Genomic DNA, 17,455 nt, shown 5'->3' with positions numbered 1-17,455 from the left:
GGCTCTAGGTGCACAGGCTTCAGTAGTTGTGGCACGCAGGCTCCGTAGCTGTGGCATGCGGGCTCTAGAGTGCAGGCTCAGTAGTTGCGGCGCACGGGCTTAGTTGCTCCGCGGCACGTGGGATCTTCCCGGGCTAGGGCTCGAACCCGTGCCCCCTGCATTGGCAGGCGGATTCTTAACCACTGCACCACCAGGGAAGCCCGAAGCTTCCTTCTTGAAACGTCAACTGTTACATTCAGTAAGCAGATGTTATAAAATATGTTTTCCCCATCATCACTTCTGTAGATTTTAAAAACTATAGCCCTAAGTCAGCCCTACTTACCCCTCCTGACCGACAGTAAAGGGCTTAAACCACAGCCAAGGACAAGTAAAAGAAGTGGGAAGAAGTGGAGATGCACATCACGCTCTGGGATGGAAAGAGGCCGCATCACTGTGTGGCTGCCCCACTCTGGGCCACACGCATTTAGAGGTTTCGTGCAATTTCCATGGAACCCAGCACTGAATATAATAGCAAAAACCTGGAAACTTCCTCAGGATCCCACAAAAGGAAATACTTAAGGAAACTGTGGCATATCTATACAATGGGCTGCCATGGGGCCACTAAAAAAATGATGGACTAGATCCACATTTACTGATGTGGAAAGATATGAACCATTTCTTTTTTTTTTTTTTTTTTTTTTTTTTTTTTGCGGTACGCGGGCCTCTCACTGCTGTGGCCTCTCCCGTCGCGGAGCACAGGCTCCGGACGCGCAGGCTCAGCGGCCACGGCTCACGGGCCCAGCTGCTCGGCGGCATGTGGGATCTTCCCGGACCGGGGCACGAACCCGCGTCCCCTGCATCGGCAGGCGGACTCTCAACCACTGCGCCACCAGGGAAGCCCACCATTTCTTGATTGCTGAGGAAAAACTGGTTATTAGAGAACGTATATAGCAAAATCCTGTTGTTGTAAGGAAAAGTCCCTGTATATTTAGTCGTGTCTGTATTTATACGGAAATACACACCAAGACCTTAACAGCAACTGTATCTGCACTTCCAAAGTCGTCTTCTGCAAGGAGCATACATTACTTCTATAAGTAATACAATAATTATAAAGGAAACAAAGTTAAAAATCCTCAAGAAATCTCTGTTGAAAACAGTAGCTGCAGGTCATCTCCCCTGACCAGTGGGATTCAGAGTCACGGCTAAGAGCACAGGAGGAGACGGATGGGGCCAGTAACCAGCAAAGCGATAACATTCCCTAGGATGACAAAGCGCCCTGTCTCCTGGAAGTCTTTCCTCGGACAGAATCCTGGCCGGCACCTCATGGTGACCTTGCCAAGGACGGACAAGCAGGTAGGATAGTTCCCAGTCCACTGACGAGGTACCCAAGGCTCAGAGAGTGAGGAGGTGATTTGCCTTCAGACCTACAGCAACCATGAAATGGAAGACCCAAGACTCAAGAATGTGGACCAAATACAGAGTTACCATATGACCCAGCAATTCCACTCCCAAGCACCTACCTAAAAGAAAGGAAAACATGATCACACAAAGACTTGTGTAGCCTTATTCAAAACAGCCAAAATGGAGGAACAACGCAAATGTGCATCAACTGATGGATAAACAAAATTGGTATATCCATCATTAATACAAAGGAATGAAGCTCCGGCACACACCTCAACATGGATGTGCCTTGAAAACACTGTGCTAAGAAGCCAGACCCCAAAGGCCACATATTGTATAATTCTATTTACATCAACTGTCTGGAGGATGCAAATCCATAGAGGCTGAAAATAACGTTAGTGGGTATTAGGGTCTGGGTGGGATGGGGATACTGGAGGGTGATGGCTAAGAGGTATGGGGCTTCTTTTAGGGTAATGAAAATGAGCTAAAATTGGTTGTGGTGATGTGGATGCATAATTTTATGAATACACTAAAAGCTACTGAATTGTACATTTTAAATGGCTAAATTGTATGGTATGTAAATTATATTTCAATAAAGCTGCTAAAAAATTTACAAAATAAAATTAAAGGGGGACCCCTGTTAATGAATATCCAGCATATTCCATAAAGGACCACGTGCTTCATGAGATGAGTCCCTCCAGCCAGGCTTGACTCTCTTCAGTCTCCTCCTGTTTTCCAGACACCAGGTCACTGACGGCTTCCTGCCCAATGCCAGATGCAACATCTTTTTCCTTCATCTGCCCAGCAGGCCCTTATTTTGCTGGAGGTCCAAAGCTTTTTGGACCCAGGACACCTAAGCTTCTCTTTCCCATTCTGCATTCCCAGAGCACTGGGCAGAGTACCAAAATGGTCACCACCTCTGCGTATGCACAGAGTTTCCTGTGGTCAGTGGGCAGCGGCAGAAGCCCAAAGCTGCGAGGCTGGGGTCTCCCCGGGCTCGGGTGGGCAGGGATGCCTCTTTTCCCAGTGAGTCATCAGACGCTCATCCACTTCATTCTGGGGTGATTGCTGTACTTTGACCAAGCTGTTAGAGCCACCCTGGGCGGGTTGAAAGTATCAGTTTAATCACCAAAGTCTACCAAGAAGGGTGTGGGAAGCAGGCATGCCCATGCGTCATGGGAGCACCAATGCCGGTGCAACCTCTTTGAAGGGCAATGGGCAATGCTCAGCCAAGTTTTAAACCCAAAAACATTTTGCTCCAGCCATTCCACCTCTGGGGATTTACCTGGCAGGCGCACCCCCGAGTGGGCACCAGGACACACGCACATGTAAGAGACACACATAAGAGATGCTTACGGAAGCGGTTTGTGGTAGCAAAAGACAGGAAACGACCTTCACACCCACCCATGAGGGACTGGCTAAATATATTACAGTGCTTCCAGATAATGCCATGATATTCGGCCATTAGAAAAACAAAACAAAATAAGCAAGACAACATACTGCACTCATGAAACATCAAGCAATTAAGCTCTCAGAGCCTCAGTTTTACTATCTGTCAAAACACCAATCCTCATAGGACTGCTGTGCAGATTCAATGAATTGATATGAGTAAAACATGTACACCGGGCCTGCCTGATCCACAGTGCCGGCTATATAAGTTCTAGCTGATGTCAGTTCATATGTGTCAACATGGGAAGACAGCACAGGAGGGCAAAACAGGTTTGCAGTAAACATTTCTGCAAAAAAGAAAAGGAAGAGAGTCACGTGCGTACATATGCTTATACTCACAAGGAACATTTCTGGAAGGACATCCCCCAGGGAAACAGGGATCAGAGGTGGGAGGATTACTTTTCACTGTTTACCATTTGTACGGGTTGAATTCTTTCTACCGGGTGGGTATATTATTTACATATTATAAAATACATGTATTTTAAAGTCTGTTTAGATATGTGTATAGATTTATTACAGCACTGCTTGTAATAGGAAAAAAAGGAAACAACCCAAGTGTCCCTCAAGAGGAGGAACTGGCTAGGGATTTCCCTGGTGGTCCAGTGGTTAAGACTCCACGCTCCCAATGCAGGCGGCCCAGGTTCGATCCCTGGTCAGGGAACTAGATCCCACACGCCGCAACAAAGATCCCAGGTGCTGCAACTAAGACTCGGTGCAGCCAAATAATTTTTTTTTTTTTAAAAGAGGGGGACGGGCTAGATAAACCCACGTACATCTTGTGATGGAATACAACTTAATTCACTTAAAAAACAGGTGATCTATATGTGCTAATAGGAATGATCCCCAAGATATTCTCAGACCAGGAAAACAATTCTTTTAAATAAAATGTTCCACTTTATTAAAAAATTGAAAACATATGCTTATTCTAGAAAATGTAGACATGGCACAGAAGTAGAAAAAAAATGATCCTATCCTAAGACAATCTGTTGGCATGTTGATATACTTCCTTTTAGGGTTTTGTTTTGTGTGTGTGTGTGTGCACGTGTGTGTATTTATAGAGCTAAAATCATACTCTATATTCTGCTCTTTAAAATTAACTCCAGAACAGAAGCACTTTCCCACGTTATGATAAACTGTATAAACATCCTCTGGTTGGCTGCCTGATATTCTACCCAGGGCGTGGCCCCCTGAACTATTCTGCCACCATCCCCCTGGGAACTCAGGCAAAACGCCCTGGCCTTGACAGTGACAAACTCAACAGTTCACAATACACACCTGGTACCTGCCAGGGTGGCGCCACCTTGGAGGAATGCCAGGTAGCCATTTTGGTTAAACAACTCAGTTGCCATGTCGACAGTAAATGAAAAAACACATTCAGTTTGTTGAGTGCCAGGGAGAGTGAAGTCTGGAAAACTGAGCTGCCGTCTCCCTCTGAAGTCACCACTGGCAACAAGAACCCCATAGAGCCTCCCTTCAATCACCTAGGACAGTGGGCAGCCAAGAGCTACATCTCATCCTTAAACAGCCCTTCCTCTGAGTACAGGGGATGAAGTGCGATGGGACACAGCCCCTAGCCTTGAGGTCAGAGGCTGACTCATAAACAGAATGGCATTCAAGAATGACAGATGCACAGAAAGGTCTGCTACGAGCCCCAAGGAATGCCAAGGCAATAGCCAGGGCAAGGCGTCTAGGGAGGCTGAACAATCATTTTAACAGACCCAACTGAAAGAGGTTTCAGGAAGTGGCATGAAAAGAGAAGCCTGCTGCAGGAGCAGGGTCCCTGCGGACCATGAGCTACCATCGTCAGTGAGGATTTTGAACTTTCTCTTGCAGAATCGATGAGTTTTAAAGACAGCCAATTATTTTATAAATTTATTTATTTGTTTATTTTTGGCTGCGTTGGGTCTTCGTCGCAGTGTGTGGGCTTCTCACTGCGGCACTTTCTCTTGTTGCAGAGCACTGGCTCTAGGCATGTGGGCTCAGTAGTTGTGGCTCATGGGCTCTAGAGCACAGGCTCAGTAGTTGTGGTGCACGGGCTCAGCTGCTCCACAGCATGTGGGATCCTCCAGGACCAAGGATTGAACCCACGTCCCCTGCACTGGCAGAAGGATTCCCAACCACTGCGCCACCAGGCAAGCCCGAGGACAGCCAATTACTAATGTTTGTTTAGGGGAGGGGCGGTTACCTGGCTGTGCTGCTTTATTTTTCTTCTTCTAAAAACATCCTTTTGCACACAGAACTAATACATACGTGTAGTTTTAAAAGCTCCAATGTTTAAAAATATATACCATGTAGATAATCAAAGTCCCCCTTAACGCCACCCTCTCCCCCAGAGAGAATCACCATTAACTGTTGGATGCAAATTCCTTCTTTTTCTCGTTAGTAAATTTTAAATTGTTTTATAACATCATATGAGTTTTTGCTATGCAAATACTAATATATGTATATCTATGTTTTTTGATACAAGTGGGATCATATTTCAACTGGCTTTTTTACTTCACAGCACATAAAAATAAAAATAGCTAATTTTTGTTTGTCCTTATTAAGGACCAACACTTTCCCAAGAGCTTTTCATGGATTTTGTTTCTCCCCACAAAAAATATATCTTGTATATATCTTGGCACTGTTTTGAAGTCAACTCACATAGAAACATTTTTGTTTTAATGTAAATACAGCATTCTGTTAGGATCATGGTCTATAATTAAACAGGCCCCTCTCAATGGAACTTTTGAGCTGTCTCCATTTTTTCTTTATTACAAACAATACTGCAAAGCACATCTTTGAATACGTAAATCTGAACACTCGTACAAATGTTTGGGTTTTTTTTTCGCAGTATGCGGGCCTCTCACTGTTGTGGCCTCTCCCGTTGCGCGGAGCACAGGCTCAGGACGCGCAGGCTCAGCGGCCATGGCTCACGGGTCCAGGCGCTCTGCGGCATGTGGGATCTTCCTGGACAGGGGCACAAACCTGTGTCCCCTGCATCGGCAGGCGGACTCTCAACCACTGCGCCACCAGGGAAGCCCATGTACAAATGTTTTGTTACTTGTTCTCAACTGAGGGCAGTACCTCCTCATGCGAGCTTTGCAAATATATGGTAGGGAACATTTTGGGTTGTCATAATGAATAGGGGAGAATGTGGCATTTAATGAGCAGGGGTCAGACATGCTGAATGTCCTACAATATAAGGGACAGTCCCACCAAATAAAGAATTGTCCCCACCTGAAACTAATGTAATAGTCTATGCTAATTATAACTCTGAGGTATAAGTATTTTTTACTTTAATAACTATTGTCAAATGGTCCACAGTGGTTTCTGTCTTATGTAAATACCGACTATCTGTCCCTATCTGTCCTTTAGCAAGATAGCTACCCAGTGAAGTGAGCTCAGCACTCATCCCTCTCCTGATTCCAAATAAAGCACCTGCTGTGTACACGGCACTGGGGATGAATGATGAGCAGGCCACAGGGTCCTGCCCTCATGAAGCTCACGTCCTAAGCCAGACTTATAGACAAACTTCCCTTTGCTGGATCACTCCATCTGTGTTTCCTTTAAAGGATTTATCATACTGAGTTTTGTGGTCAGAGACTGTGTCCATCCCTCCCTGTCTGAGACCTTCCAGCTCCTGGACCCACTCAGTGTTTGCCAAAAGGCCAAACCAGGCTCATGGCTCCTCTGAACAGGCAGCTGTGGGTGGAGCCCTTCTGAGGGGTCTGCCCCACTAGGAGGCCTCCAGGATCCTCCTTCTCTGGAAGCAGCCCCCGTTCCGTGTTCCCCGGTGCCCCACCATGCTGTGCCCTGGCCAGGGGTGACTGACTGGACCAGAGACAGAGGATGCCTGACTCGGGCTGGGCCAAGCAGATTAGATTTTTCTCCTCTTACAGTTGGGATGGAAGACGGTCAGATCTGTCTTTGCATGTGGCTCCCTCCGTCTGTAATGAGGGGACCCTGGGGCTGGGGGGATCCATTTTCCCACTGTGTAGACTGAGGTGCAGAGAAGAATAAAGAATAGGCAAAGAGAGTTGAGGAATGAGACAGAGAGAGGCAGTCCTGTGGCCTTCCAGCTTCCTGTATCTGTTCCCTGAGAGGCCAGACACTGTTTCTGCCTCTGGGTCTCAAGAAACACTTCTTGACTGCTAGAATAAATTTCTTTTTTTTTTTTCACTTGAGTTAGCATGAGTTGGTTTGTGTTTCACAAGCTCTGACTCTGGCCCCCTCTGGCACCTGGATCTCCTCACACGTGGTACACGAGGCTGCAGGGATCCATGTTTCCGCGAGCCTTCCTGACTTTCTGGAACAGACAGGGGTGCCGGGCTGTTCCCCTGTCTTCCCACGCTGCCCTCTGAGGGGCAGAATGTGTGTTTCAGAAGCCACCTTAGGACAGGAAAGCAGGGCAAGTGCAACCTGACCCTTCAGGGGCGCCCCCAACCTCAGAGGGGACCCACAGGCCTATTTTTGGAGCTGCCTGCCCAAGACAGCTAAGCTAGAACTCTGACTTGAAAGGAAATATATACAAATGTCTGAGAACTAGAATTATTGATTTTCTAAAAACAGATTAATTCTGCAGTTAGAGAAGAACGACTTCAATTTCAAATCCCAAAGTGGTAATAGGCATTTTCGTTACAGTACAAACTGATACTTACTGTTTATGAGGATTAACTTAAATAAAGATAACATTAAAAATTTTTTTTCACCACCAGTTATTACACAAAAGTCCAATAATGTTCGCCTTTCTCCCTCTTCTCTATACCAGCTTTGCCATGGTATGAACACAAATTCCTAACAAAATAAGTCCCCTCTTCCTCAATCCAGAAGAAGGATGCCCAACTCTAAGCAGTGGCTCTTTTGACCACAACCAACGTGCAAAACTACATTTTACATCCTTTCTCTAGACCCTCATACACACAAATGCAGGGATGGAATAAAAATACTTCACAACCGCTATGTCGGAGAACCTGGTCATCAACAACCAATTTGGTCACTGCATGTGAGTGTGTAAACGTGTGTGTACGTGTCCCTAAAATATCTTTATGACTGTCAGTGCTCTCTGATATTTCTTCCCCCTCCCACCTCCCTCTCCAATATTTTCTAGTCTATTCTGTTCTGGGTCTTAAAAAACTGGCCAAGGTTTCCACAACCCACTAGTGGGTCCAGAGCAGCTATCTGTAAAACACTGCTCTAAAGTAATGAAACATATTAAAACAACCAAATCTTCCCAGCTTAATGGGCATAGCCTCAGATCCAGAATTTACGCACTGGCGAGAGTTTGGAAACAACCTCAACCAGCGACCCCAACCTCCCATCCCTACGGCAGGTGAGCTGGGCGGGGGGGAGGGGAGGGGGGGAAGGGGGGGACCACTCACCTTGAAATGGAAGGAGATGGCCGGGGACCCGCTGGAGCCGTAGCGCTCACTTTTGGCTAGGTTGCTGTAGTAGTTATTAACCTTGGAGTTAACATTCTGGTGTGCCCCCGGGTCATCAGTGATGGGGCAGATGAAGTAACCCTCCTCACCATCGCTGTCTGCATCTGAATCACCAGCCCGGGAGGTCGGGCCGCCATCCACGCCTTCCAGGCGGAAGATGAGGTCTTCCTCTGCCATGTTCCCGGGATGCCCGTCTTACCCAAGGGCTGGGCGGCACAGCCAGAGTTACTGGGCAAATGCAGCAGTGAGGGTCCTGCAAGGAAGCAAGAGAATGGGTGCTGGGGTCCAGGGGCTGAGAGCTTGCAGGGCACCTCACCCTGAATGGCCCTGGCACAGAAGGAGCGGGTACCCTCAGAGTGAAAACTACTGCCACCTTTAGGGGAGACACTGGCAGGCAGTGTCTAGGAACATTTTAAATGTACAAACCCCTCCACCCGGTAATTCCACTTTGAAGAACTCAGCACTTGAAACAGAAAATAAATGCTTCTTAAGCCACAAGGCTGATCTTTTTAGAACATAAATTAGATCAAATCATTTCTCTGCTTGACACCCCCCAGCAGCTTCTCTTCACATTCTTAACAAAATCCAAATGCCTTTTAAGGCTACCAGGCCTGTGTTAGTCTGGCCCCTGTCCACCTCTCCTCTGGTCTTGGCAGCTCTCCAGGCCCATGGGCTTTCTTGTTCTGTGAACACTGGGGGCCCATTTTCCACCTCGGGGCCTTTGTACTTGTTGTGTTCCCTGTGCCTGGAATAACCTTCCCAATCTCCCAAGAGTGGGTCTTTCTCATCATTTGGATCCCAGCTCAAAAGTCACCTCTCCAGAGAAATCTTCTCTGATTCAATTCAAATAACCCCTCTCAAACACACACCCAGTCACTCCCTAGCACACCACCCTGTTTTATTTTCTTCAAAGAGATTTTCCCAAGCAAGCCAAAATCATCTCATTTAACTTCTTTATCATCTGTAACCCTGTTGCCTTAAGAATGCCTGGCATAGAGCAGGCACTCAACACACATCCCCGGAATGGATGAGTGGCCTGAAGAGCGTTCTCTGTAGCACAATCAGTAACAGTAAAAAGAGGGAAGAGCCTACAATGACCATCAATGGAGGCCTGTTATATAAACACATTTTTTTTTTTTTTGCAGTACGCGGGTCTCTCACTGTTGTGGCCTCTCCCACTGTGGAGCACAGGCTCCGGACGCGCAGGCTCAGCGGCCATGGCTCACGGGCCCAGCCGCTCCGCGGCATGTGGGATCTTCCCGGACCGGGGCATGAACCCGCGTCCCCTGCATCGGCAGGCGGACTCTCAACCCCGGCGCCACCGGGGAAGCCCAGAGGCCTGTTATATAAACTACAGTTTTTCTACACCATGAAATACTGTGTGACTGTTACAAAGAAAAAGGAAGCTCTAGATACACAAAGACGTGCAAAGATAGTCAAGAAAGAGTTCAGCAACATTGTAGGATACAAAAATCAATAGTATTTCCATATACTAGCAATGAAAAAATCCAAAAATGAAATTAAGAAAACAATTTTATCTATAATAGCATCAAAGAGAATAAAAAACTTGGCTAGGGAATTTCATGGAGGTCCAGTGGTTAGGACTCCACGGTTCCATGGCAGGGGACACGGGTTCAATCCCTGATCAGAGAACTAAGATCCCACAAATCATGCGGCCAAAAATAAATAAATAAAACATCTTGGCTAACAAAAGAAGTGCTTGACTTGTACAGTGAGAAACAAAACATGTCAGAAGTGAAAGAAGACCGAAATAAGTGTAAAGATATCCTGTGTTCATAGATCAGAAAATTTAACATAGCTAAGGTGGCAATACTCCCAAAACTGATCTACAAATTCAACCCAATCACTATCAGAATCCCAGTGGCTTCACTGAATAAATTAACAAACTGGTCCTAAAGTTCACATGGAAATTCAAGGGACCCAGAATAGCCGAAAGAATCTTGTAAAAGTTACAAGAATCACACTTCCTGAATTCAAAACTAACTACAAAGCTAAAATAATTAAGACAGTTGATAGTGGCATGAGGATAGACACAGAACTGAGAGTCCAAAAATGAACCCTCACATTTACAGCCAATCGACTTCTGAAAGGGGTACCAAGACAGTTCAATGCGGAAGGAATACTTTTCAATAAATGGTGCCAGGACAAGTGAATATACACATGCAAAAGGATGAAGTTGAACACCTTCCTACATTATATACAAAGATTAACTCAAAATGGGGACTTCCCTGGAGGTCTGGTGGTTAAGAATCTGTGCTTCCACTGCAGGGGTCATGGGTTTGATCCCTGGTTGGGGAACTAAGATCCCCAAGCTGTGCAGTGTGACCAAAAAAACTAACTCAAAATGGATCAAAGGTTTAAATATAAGAGTAAAACTCTAACACTCTCAGAAGAAAATGTAAGAGAAAATCTTTGTGACACTGAATTAGGCAAAGCCTTAGATAGGACACCAAAAACACAAGCAACAAAAGAATAGATACACTGGACATCATCAAAATTAAAAACTTTTGTGCTTCAAAGGACACCACCATGAGAGTGGAGAGACAACTCACAGAATGGGAGAAAATTTTTGCAAATCATGTCTGATAAGGGACTATGTAACGGACTCATACTACTTAACAATAAGAAGACAAATAACCCCAATAAAAAATGGGCAAAGAGGGACTTCCCTGGCAGTCCAATGGTTAAGACTCCACGCTTCCACTGCAGGGGCACGGGTTTGATCCCTGGTCAGGGATCTAACACCCCACATGCCACACAGCACAGCCAAAAAAAAAAAAAAAAAAAAAAGGCAAAGGATTTGGACAGACGTTTCTCTAAAGATGATACACATGGCCAGTAAACACATGAAAAGATACTCAACATCATTAGCCATTAGGGAAATACAAATCAAAGCCACACCCACTAGGATAGAATTTTAAAAGTGGAAAATGACAAGTGTTGGTGAGGATAGGGAGAAACTGGAAACCCTCATACACTATTTTTTTTTTTTTTTTTTTTTTGCGATACACGGGCCTCTCTCTCCCGTTGCGGAGCACAGGCTCCGGACACGCAGGCTCGGCGACCACGGCTCACGGGCCCAGGCGCTCCGCGGCATGTGGGATCTTCCCGGACCAGGGCACAAACCCGCGTCCCCTGCATCGGCAGGCGGACTCTCAACCACTGCGCCACAGGGAAGCCCCCTCATACACTATTAATGGAAATGTAAAATGGTGCAGTCACTTTGGAAAACAGCCTGGCAGTTTCTCAAAAAGTTAAACACAGAAGTACTATATGATCCAGCAACTATACTCTTAGGTATATACCCAAACATGTCCACAACAAAAACCTGTGACATGTGGCTCATAGCAGTATTACACACAATAGCCAAAAGGGGAAACATCCAAACATCCGTTAACTGATGAATGGATAAGCAAAGTGTGGTCTATATATACAACGGGACGCGCTTCAGCCACAAAATGGAATGAAGTACTGATGCTAAGTGAAAGAAGACAGTTCAAAAAAGACCATAGATTGAACGATTCCATTTATATGAAAAGTCCAGAGAAGGCAAATCTGTAAGAAAGTACGTGAGTGGTTGCCTAGGGATGGGGGAGGGGAGAGTCGGGGGGAAATGGGGATCACTAAAGGGTTTCTTCTGAAGAGATGAAAATGTTCTAAAACCGACTGTGTTGGTTGCATGACTCTGTTAATGCATTAAAAAACCACTGACTATATTAAATCCACTTGAAATAAGTGGATTGGTAGGTTTGTGAATATACTTCAATAATCTAATGTTTAAAAAAAGAAAAGACATGGGACTTCCCTGGTGGCACAGTGGTTAAGAATCCACCTGACAATGCAAGGGACACGGGTTCGATCACTGGTCTGGGAAGATCCCACCTGTGGCGGAGCAACTAAGCCCGCGTGCCACAACTACTGAGCCTGCGCTCTAGAGCCCGCAAGCCACAACTACTGAGCCCGCCTGCCACAGCTACTGAAGCCCGCACACCTAGAGCCTGTGCTCCGCAACAAGAACCACAATGAGAAGCCCGTGCACCACAATGAAGAGTAGCCCCGGCTCGCTGCAACTAGAGAAAGCCCAAGTGCAGCAACAGAGACCCAATGCAGCCAAAAATAAAATAAATAAATGTGTTTTTTAAAGATTAAAAATAATAAGAAAAAAAGAAAAAAAGAAAAGACAAGAAAAACTGTTACATTTAAAAAGCAAGTTGCGGGCTTCCCTGGTGGCACAGTGGTTGAGAGTCCACCTGCCAATGCAGGGGACACGGGTTCGTGCCCAGGTCCGGGAAGATCCCACATGCCGCAGAGCGGCTGGGCCCATGAGCCATGGTCGCTGGGCCTGCGCGTCCGGAGCCTGTGCTCCGCAACGGGAGAGGCCACAATAGTGAGAGGCCCGTGTACAGCAAAAAAATAATAATAATAATACAAAATAATAATTAAAATAAATAAATAAAAAGCAAGTTGCACAAGAGCAGTTACATTATGGTGATCCTATCTGTGCTAAAAGAAAAGGTACGTCCCTGAAGGGCCCACAAGAGCGCTACCAGCACTGCAATGGGCAGTGGAACTGGGAGCTGGGGGGTGGAGGGAAGTTTTTAACATTTTGTACACTTCTATACTGTTTTAAGTGTTTTTTTAATTTATTTATTCATTTATTTTTGGCTGCATTGGGTCTCCGTTGCTGCGCCCTGGCCCTCTCTGGTTGCAGCGAGCGGGGGCTACTCTTCGCTGCGGTGCGCGGGCCTCCCATGGCGGTGGCCTCTCTTGTTGCAGAGCACGGGCTCTAGGCATGCAGGCTTTAGTAGTTGTGGTGCACAGGCTTAGTTGCTCCGCAGCATGCGGGATCTTCCTGGACTGGGGCTCAAACCCATAACCCCTGCACTGGCAGGCAGACTCTCAACCACTGTGCCACCAGGGAAGCCCTGTTTTAAGTTTTTACAAAGCTGGTTGCTTTCAATATAAAAAAATTAAGAAGTGAAAAAACTTAAAACATTTTTAAATCAACTAATTCCAATTATTCTTAACAGCTGTTTCCATCGGGAGGCAGTTTTCTAGACCTGAGGCTTCAGCACTTTCTTGACAGTCATCAGAGCAAGAAATATATTTATATCCTAACCCAGTACCCAGCTACAAAATGTAAGTTAAATTTTCAGGAAACTGTACTTAGCCTTACTTTGTACAATACCCTCTGCTATTTTCGATTCTACTTGTTTTTCTTTCTTTTTTACTCTTTATCTTTAATGCACCACCCACACTGATTATTCACCTCAGTTTGAAAATCGCTGCTCTGGGTGTCAACCTCCGAGTTTGCTTCTGACCCTCTGGGCAATACAGTCATCGCCTGGATTCGATGCCAAAGCCACCTGATCTTGCTTGTTACCAAAATCGTCCCCGGGCCCTGTGCCCACTTCTCCCCACCCTCAGCCGCTCCCAGCCCCAATGCCTACTCTGCCCTGGTCAGCCCTTGGCCAAAGTCCCTGCTGACCAAGAGACACGGTTGCCTGGAGCTGCCAGCAGCCCAGCCAGGTCACTGGCCTCTGGGGCTGCGCTGGTGCCAGGGGAGGGGCCGGAGCCACAGCCTCAGCTACGGACCTCCAGGCAGTGTTACCAAGCAGTTAAGAGCCCGGGCTCAGGAGCCAGGCTGCCAAAGGGTGCAAATCCTAGCTGTGCTACTGGTGACCTTGACTAAATTAGTTCATCTCGCCAACTTCCCCATTTGTGAGGGGAGCTGAGCGGGAAAGTGGCCTGACTGAGGCTCCACAGGAGTTCACAGGGGAATTAGGACCAGAACCCTAGCCCTTGGCCATGTCCCACCACAGACCTGACATTTTCCTCGGCCCTGGGAAACAAAATGAGCTGCAGACAAGCAGCTGTGACCCTAGTTGGCACAGTGCCTTGTACTCGGCAGGCACTTGATATGTTTTCCAGAACTGAGTGAGGGGGATCTGTTTCATGGCTTTTCAGTTGTCATACATTTGCTTTTAAAAGGCAGCTGTGGCAACGCCTGCTAACTGTCCCCCGACAGCTATTCTCTCCTTATTAATAACAGAACCACTGCTTTTTAGCTAAGCATGTGGCCACTCATAATAAGGTCTACGTTTCCCAGATTACTTTGCAATTAGGCGCGACCATGTGACCAAGTTCTGGCCAAAGGGATATGAGCAGAAGGGTTCTATGCAACTTTAGGAAGGGTTTTTTTTTTTCAATTTATTTTATTCAAGTGTAGTTGATTGACAATGTTGTGTTAATTTCTGCTCTACAGCAAAGTGACTCAGTTATACATATACCTACATTCTTTTTCATATTCTTTTCTATTATGGCTTATCACAGGATATTGAATATAGTTCCCTGTGCTATACAGTAGGACCTTGTTGTTTATCTAGGGAATGGTTTTTAAAAAGAGGGAGTGTACCCTTCTGCTTTCTCTCCTTCCTGCTGGCTGGAATGCTGGTGTGATGGCTGGAGCTCAAGCAGCTAAATTTATTCATGAGAAGGAAGCCATGTGCCGAGGATGGCGGTGCCATGAAACAGAAAGAGCCTGGGGCAGCATAATCTTACATCATGGGGCACCATAATTATCCTGGACTCACAATCTTCAGAGTTTGCTATCTAAACTTACATAATAGACTATAATTTTCTTTTTTTCCTACTACTTGCTAATTCTATCTGGTCCAGTGCCCCTTCTCTCCCATGTCATAAAAAGTCACATCATATCTCTTATGACAAGTTGATGCCTGGGCACGTCAGCCTAGGAAAACTGTGGTCTCAATCCAGAGACCTAACTTGTAGCTGCTTCCACATCTGCCCATAAAGACCTGAACCTGGAGGATGGTGGATTCCCCTAGACAGGCAAGGAGCCCTCACTGGCCCATAACTCAGCCCCATGATGCCTGTTCCAACACCAGCCTCTTAGGAATCTCCATCTAACCTGGGCTTTGCCCGGCCCACAAAGGGCCTCTCTGTGAGCAGAGAGACTGAGACCAGGAGCAGAACCCCAGTTCCCAAGACATCAGGATTCTCGAGAAGCTTTCCTCTTCCCTCACTCAGGCATCCGCATCTTCCCCTCCCAGGCCATGACACATCCTGGGAAGATATTTCTATGGAGAGGCAGCCGAGCAGAGTTCTGAGTCAGACCCAAGTTCAAGCCCCAACTCTGCCACTTACTAGGTGTGTGACTTTACCTCTTGGCCTCGTGTTCCTCATTATAACCTGGGACGCAGAGTTGTACCCACCCCACTAACTTGACAGTGCTAGCACAGAACAAGCACTAAGACTATAATTATCATCATCATTTTTAGTACCATCAATAAAGGGGGCTGAATCCTGGGTCCCAGCCAGGCTGGTGACCTGGACGCCTGGTTAGCAGCCAAGCCAAGCTTCTTCAGGGGTCCTCAGGGAACAGGCTATCTTCGGCTCTGGCCACTGAACCACTGCTCTCACTGCGTCTTGCTGTAAAGGGCTTCTCTGGCAGCCACTGGGGCAGGAAACGACGATTGCAGTGCCTAGGTCAAGGCCTGTGGGCCAAGCCACAGTAACCACCGGCCCTCCTTGGGGCTCCCCTCACCCCCAGGAGCTGCCTTCCTGATGTAGAAATGATCTGGAATCTCCCACCCACAACTCCTGGAAGCCAGCACCCCAGAGCCAACACGGGCTGTGCTGAGCCACCAGTACACACACTAGTATATGGCCAGCACGGCAGAACTCAATGGTCCTCAACTGCAACCACAATGGACCCGGTGACTTATGGACCACCTTGTGTCATGCACCTGTTCCTGTTTGGGGATCTGCTTCTCCCACACTCTCCAGTCATGGGGTTGGGAATCCACCCCCAGGTAATGGGGTGTGTCACATGACCCCATAAGCCAATCACAGCACTGGGCACCTGGCCATAGAGATTGGCTCAGAGATGGACATGTGACTCAAGTCAAACCACTATGCCCTAATCTCAGGTAAGCCTGGGGCTTTAGCTTGAGCAACTGGAAGAGAAGGTCAGTCCTTTCCTGCAGGATGTTAATCTGACGCAGGGGCTGAGGCCACCAGAGAACAAAGCTGACTTTTGGTGAAGAGCAGAACAAGAGATGAAGAGAAAAATGAACAGTGATGACATCATTTGAGATTCTGAATCCAAACATGCCTGGGACTCATAGATACAGAAACCAAAAGTAGTGGGGACAGGGATAAAGGGAGGGGCAAGTTAAGATATATGAGCTACTATGTATAAAAAAGCAACAAGGATATATTTATAGAACAGGGAATTACAGCCATTATGTTGTAAAAACTTTTAATAGAGTATAATCTGTAAAAACACTGAATCACTATGCTGTATACCTGAACCTACTATAATATTGTAAATCAGTTATACATCAATTAAAAAAAAAAGTTGGTGAAAATAAAAGAAACAAAAAACAAAGCTCAGTGTAGTGCCCGAAACACAGTGTTCTGCGGTCACAGGGCCCAGTTTGAATCCTGGCTCCCCAACTAGGAGCCTGAAACAACAGACTCCATGTGGCAGGCTGGGACTTCCTTGAGTTTTGTGTGTGTGTGTGTGTGTGTGTGTGTGGTTTTTTTTTTGTGAAAGGTTGACATTAACTCCGGCTAAAGGTGGGGTTGACAGGTTTTTGTTTTTGTTTTTGTTTTTTTTGCGGTACATGGGCCTCTCACTGCTGTGGCCTCTCCCATTGCGGAGCACAGGCTCCAGACGTGCAGGCTCAGCGGCCATGGCTCACGGGCCCAGCCGCTCCGCGGAATGTGGGATCCTCCCGGACCGGAGCACGAACCCGCATCCCCTGCATCAGCAGGTGGACTCCCAACCACTGCGCCACCAGGGAAGCCCCTTCCTTGAGTTTTAACCTGCACGGTGCCTCGCACTGAGCAGGGCTCATAAAGTGCTAATCAAATACCTTTCCAGGCTGAGTTTCATTAATTTGCTGCCAGTGGGGAGGGTAACAAGGTGTGACATCAGGAGTTACTAAGTCAAGCCTCCAGCTAAGAGTTCAGGTCAGTGACTTATTAACATATATACCCCCAGGATGTGGTGGGTGCTCATGAATAAACATTTATTAAAACTATTTCAAGAAATAATACAGTTCATGTCAGACAAAAAGGACTGATTTACAGATGTCCCCACCCAAGAACCAGTCCCCATTCCCAACCAAGTTCTCACTTCCCTGGCCCTGCACCCT

General features: G+C 46.7%; 1 protein-coding gene across 1 annotated transcript in view; it reads right to left on the bottom strand.

Annotated features, from left to right (window-relative positions):
- Positions 1-8,567, bottom strand: part of EEF2K (eukaryotic elongation factor 2 kinase) — a 44,075-nt gene extending 35,508 nt beyond the window's left edge. Inside the window, exon 1 of the mRNA XM_007449969.1 lies at positions 8,190-8,567. Coding sequence (XP_007450031.1) covers positions 8,190-8,426 — 237 coding nt within the window. The 5' untranslated portion in view covers positions 8,427-8,567. The remainder of the gene's footprint in view (positions 1-8,189) is intronic.
- Between the last annotated feature and the right edge of the window lie 8,888 nt (positions 8,568-17,455).

This window comes from Lipotes vexillifer, unplaced genomic scaffold, assembly GCF_000442215.2.
Source record: "Lipotes vexillifer unplaced genomic scaffold, Lipotes_vexillifer_v1.1 scaffold811, whole genome shotgun sequence".
Lineage (NCBI taxonomy): Eukaryota > Metazoa > Chordata > Mammalia > Artiodactyla > Lipotidae > Lipotes > Lipotes vexillifer.
The sequence above is the reverse complement of the archived record's forward strand: the minus strand, read 5'-3'. Positions and strand labels throughout refer to the sequence as shown.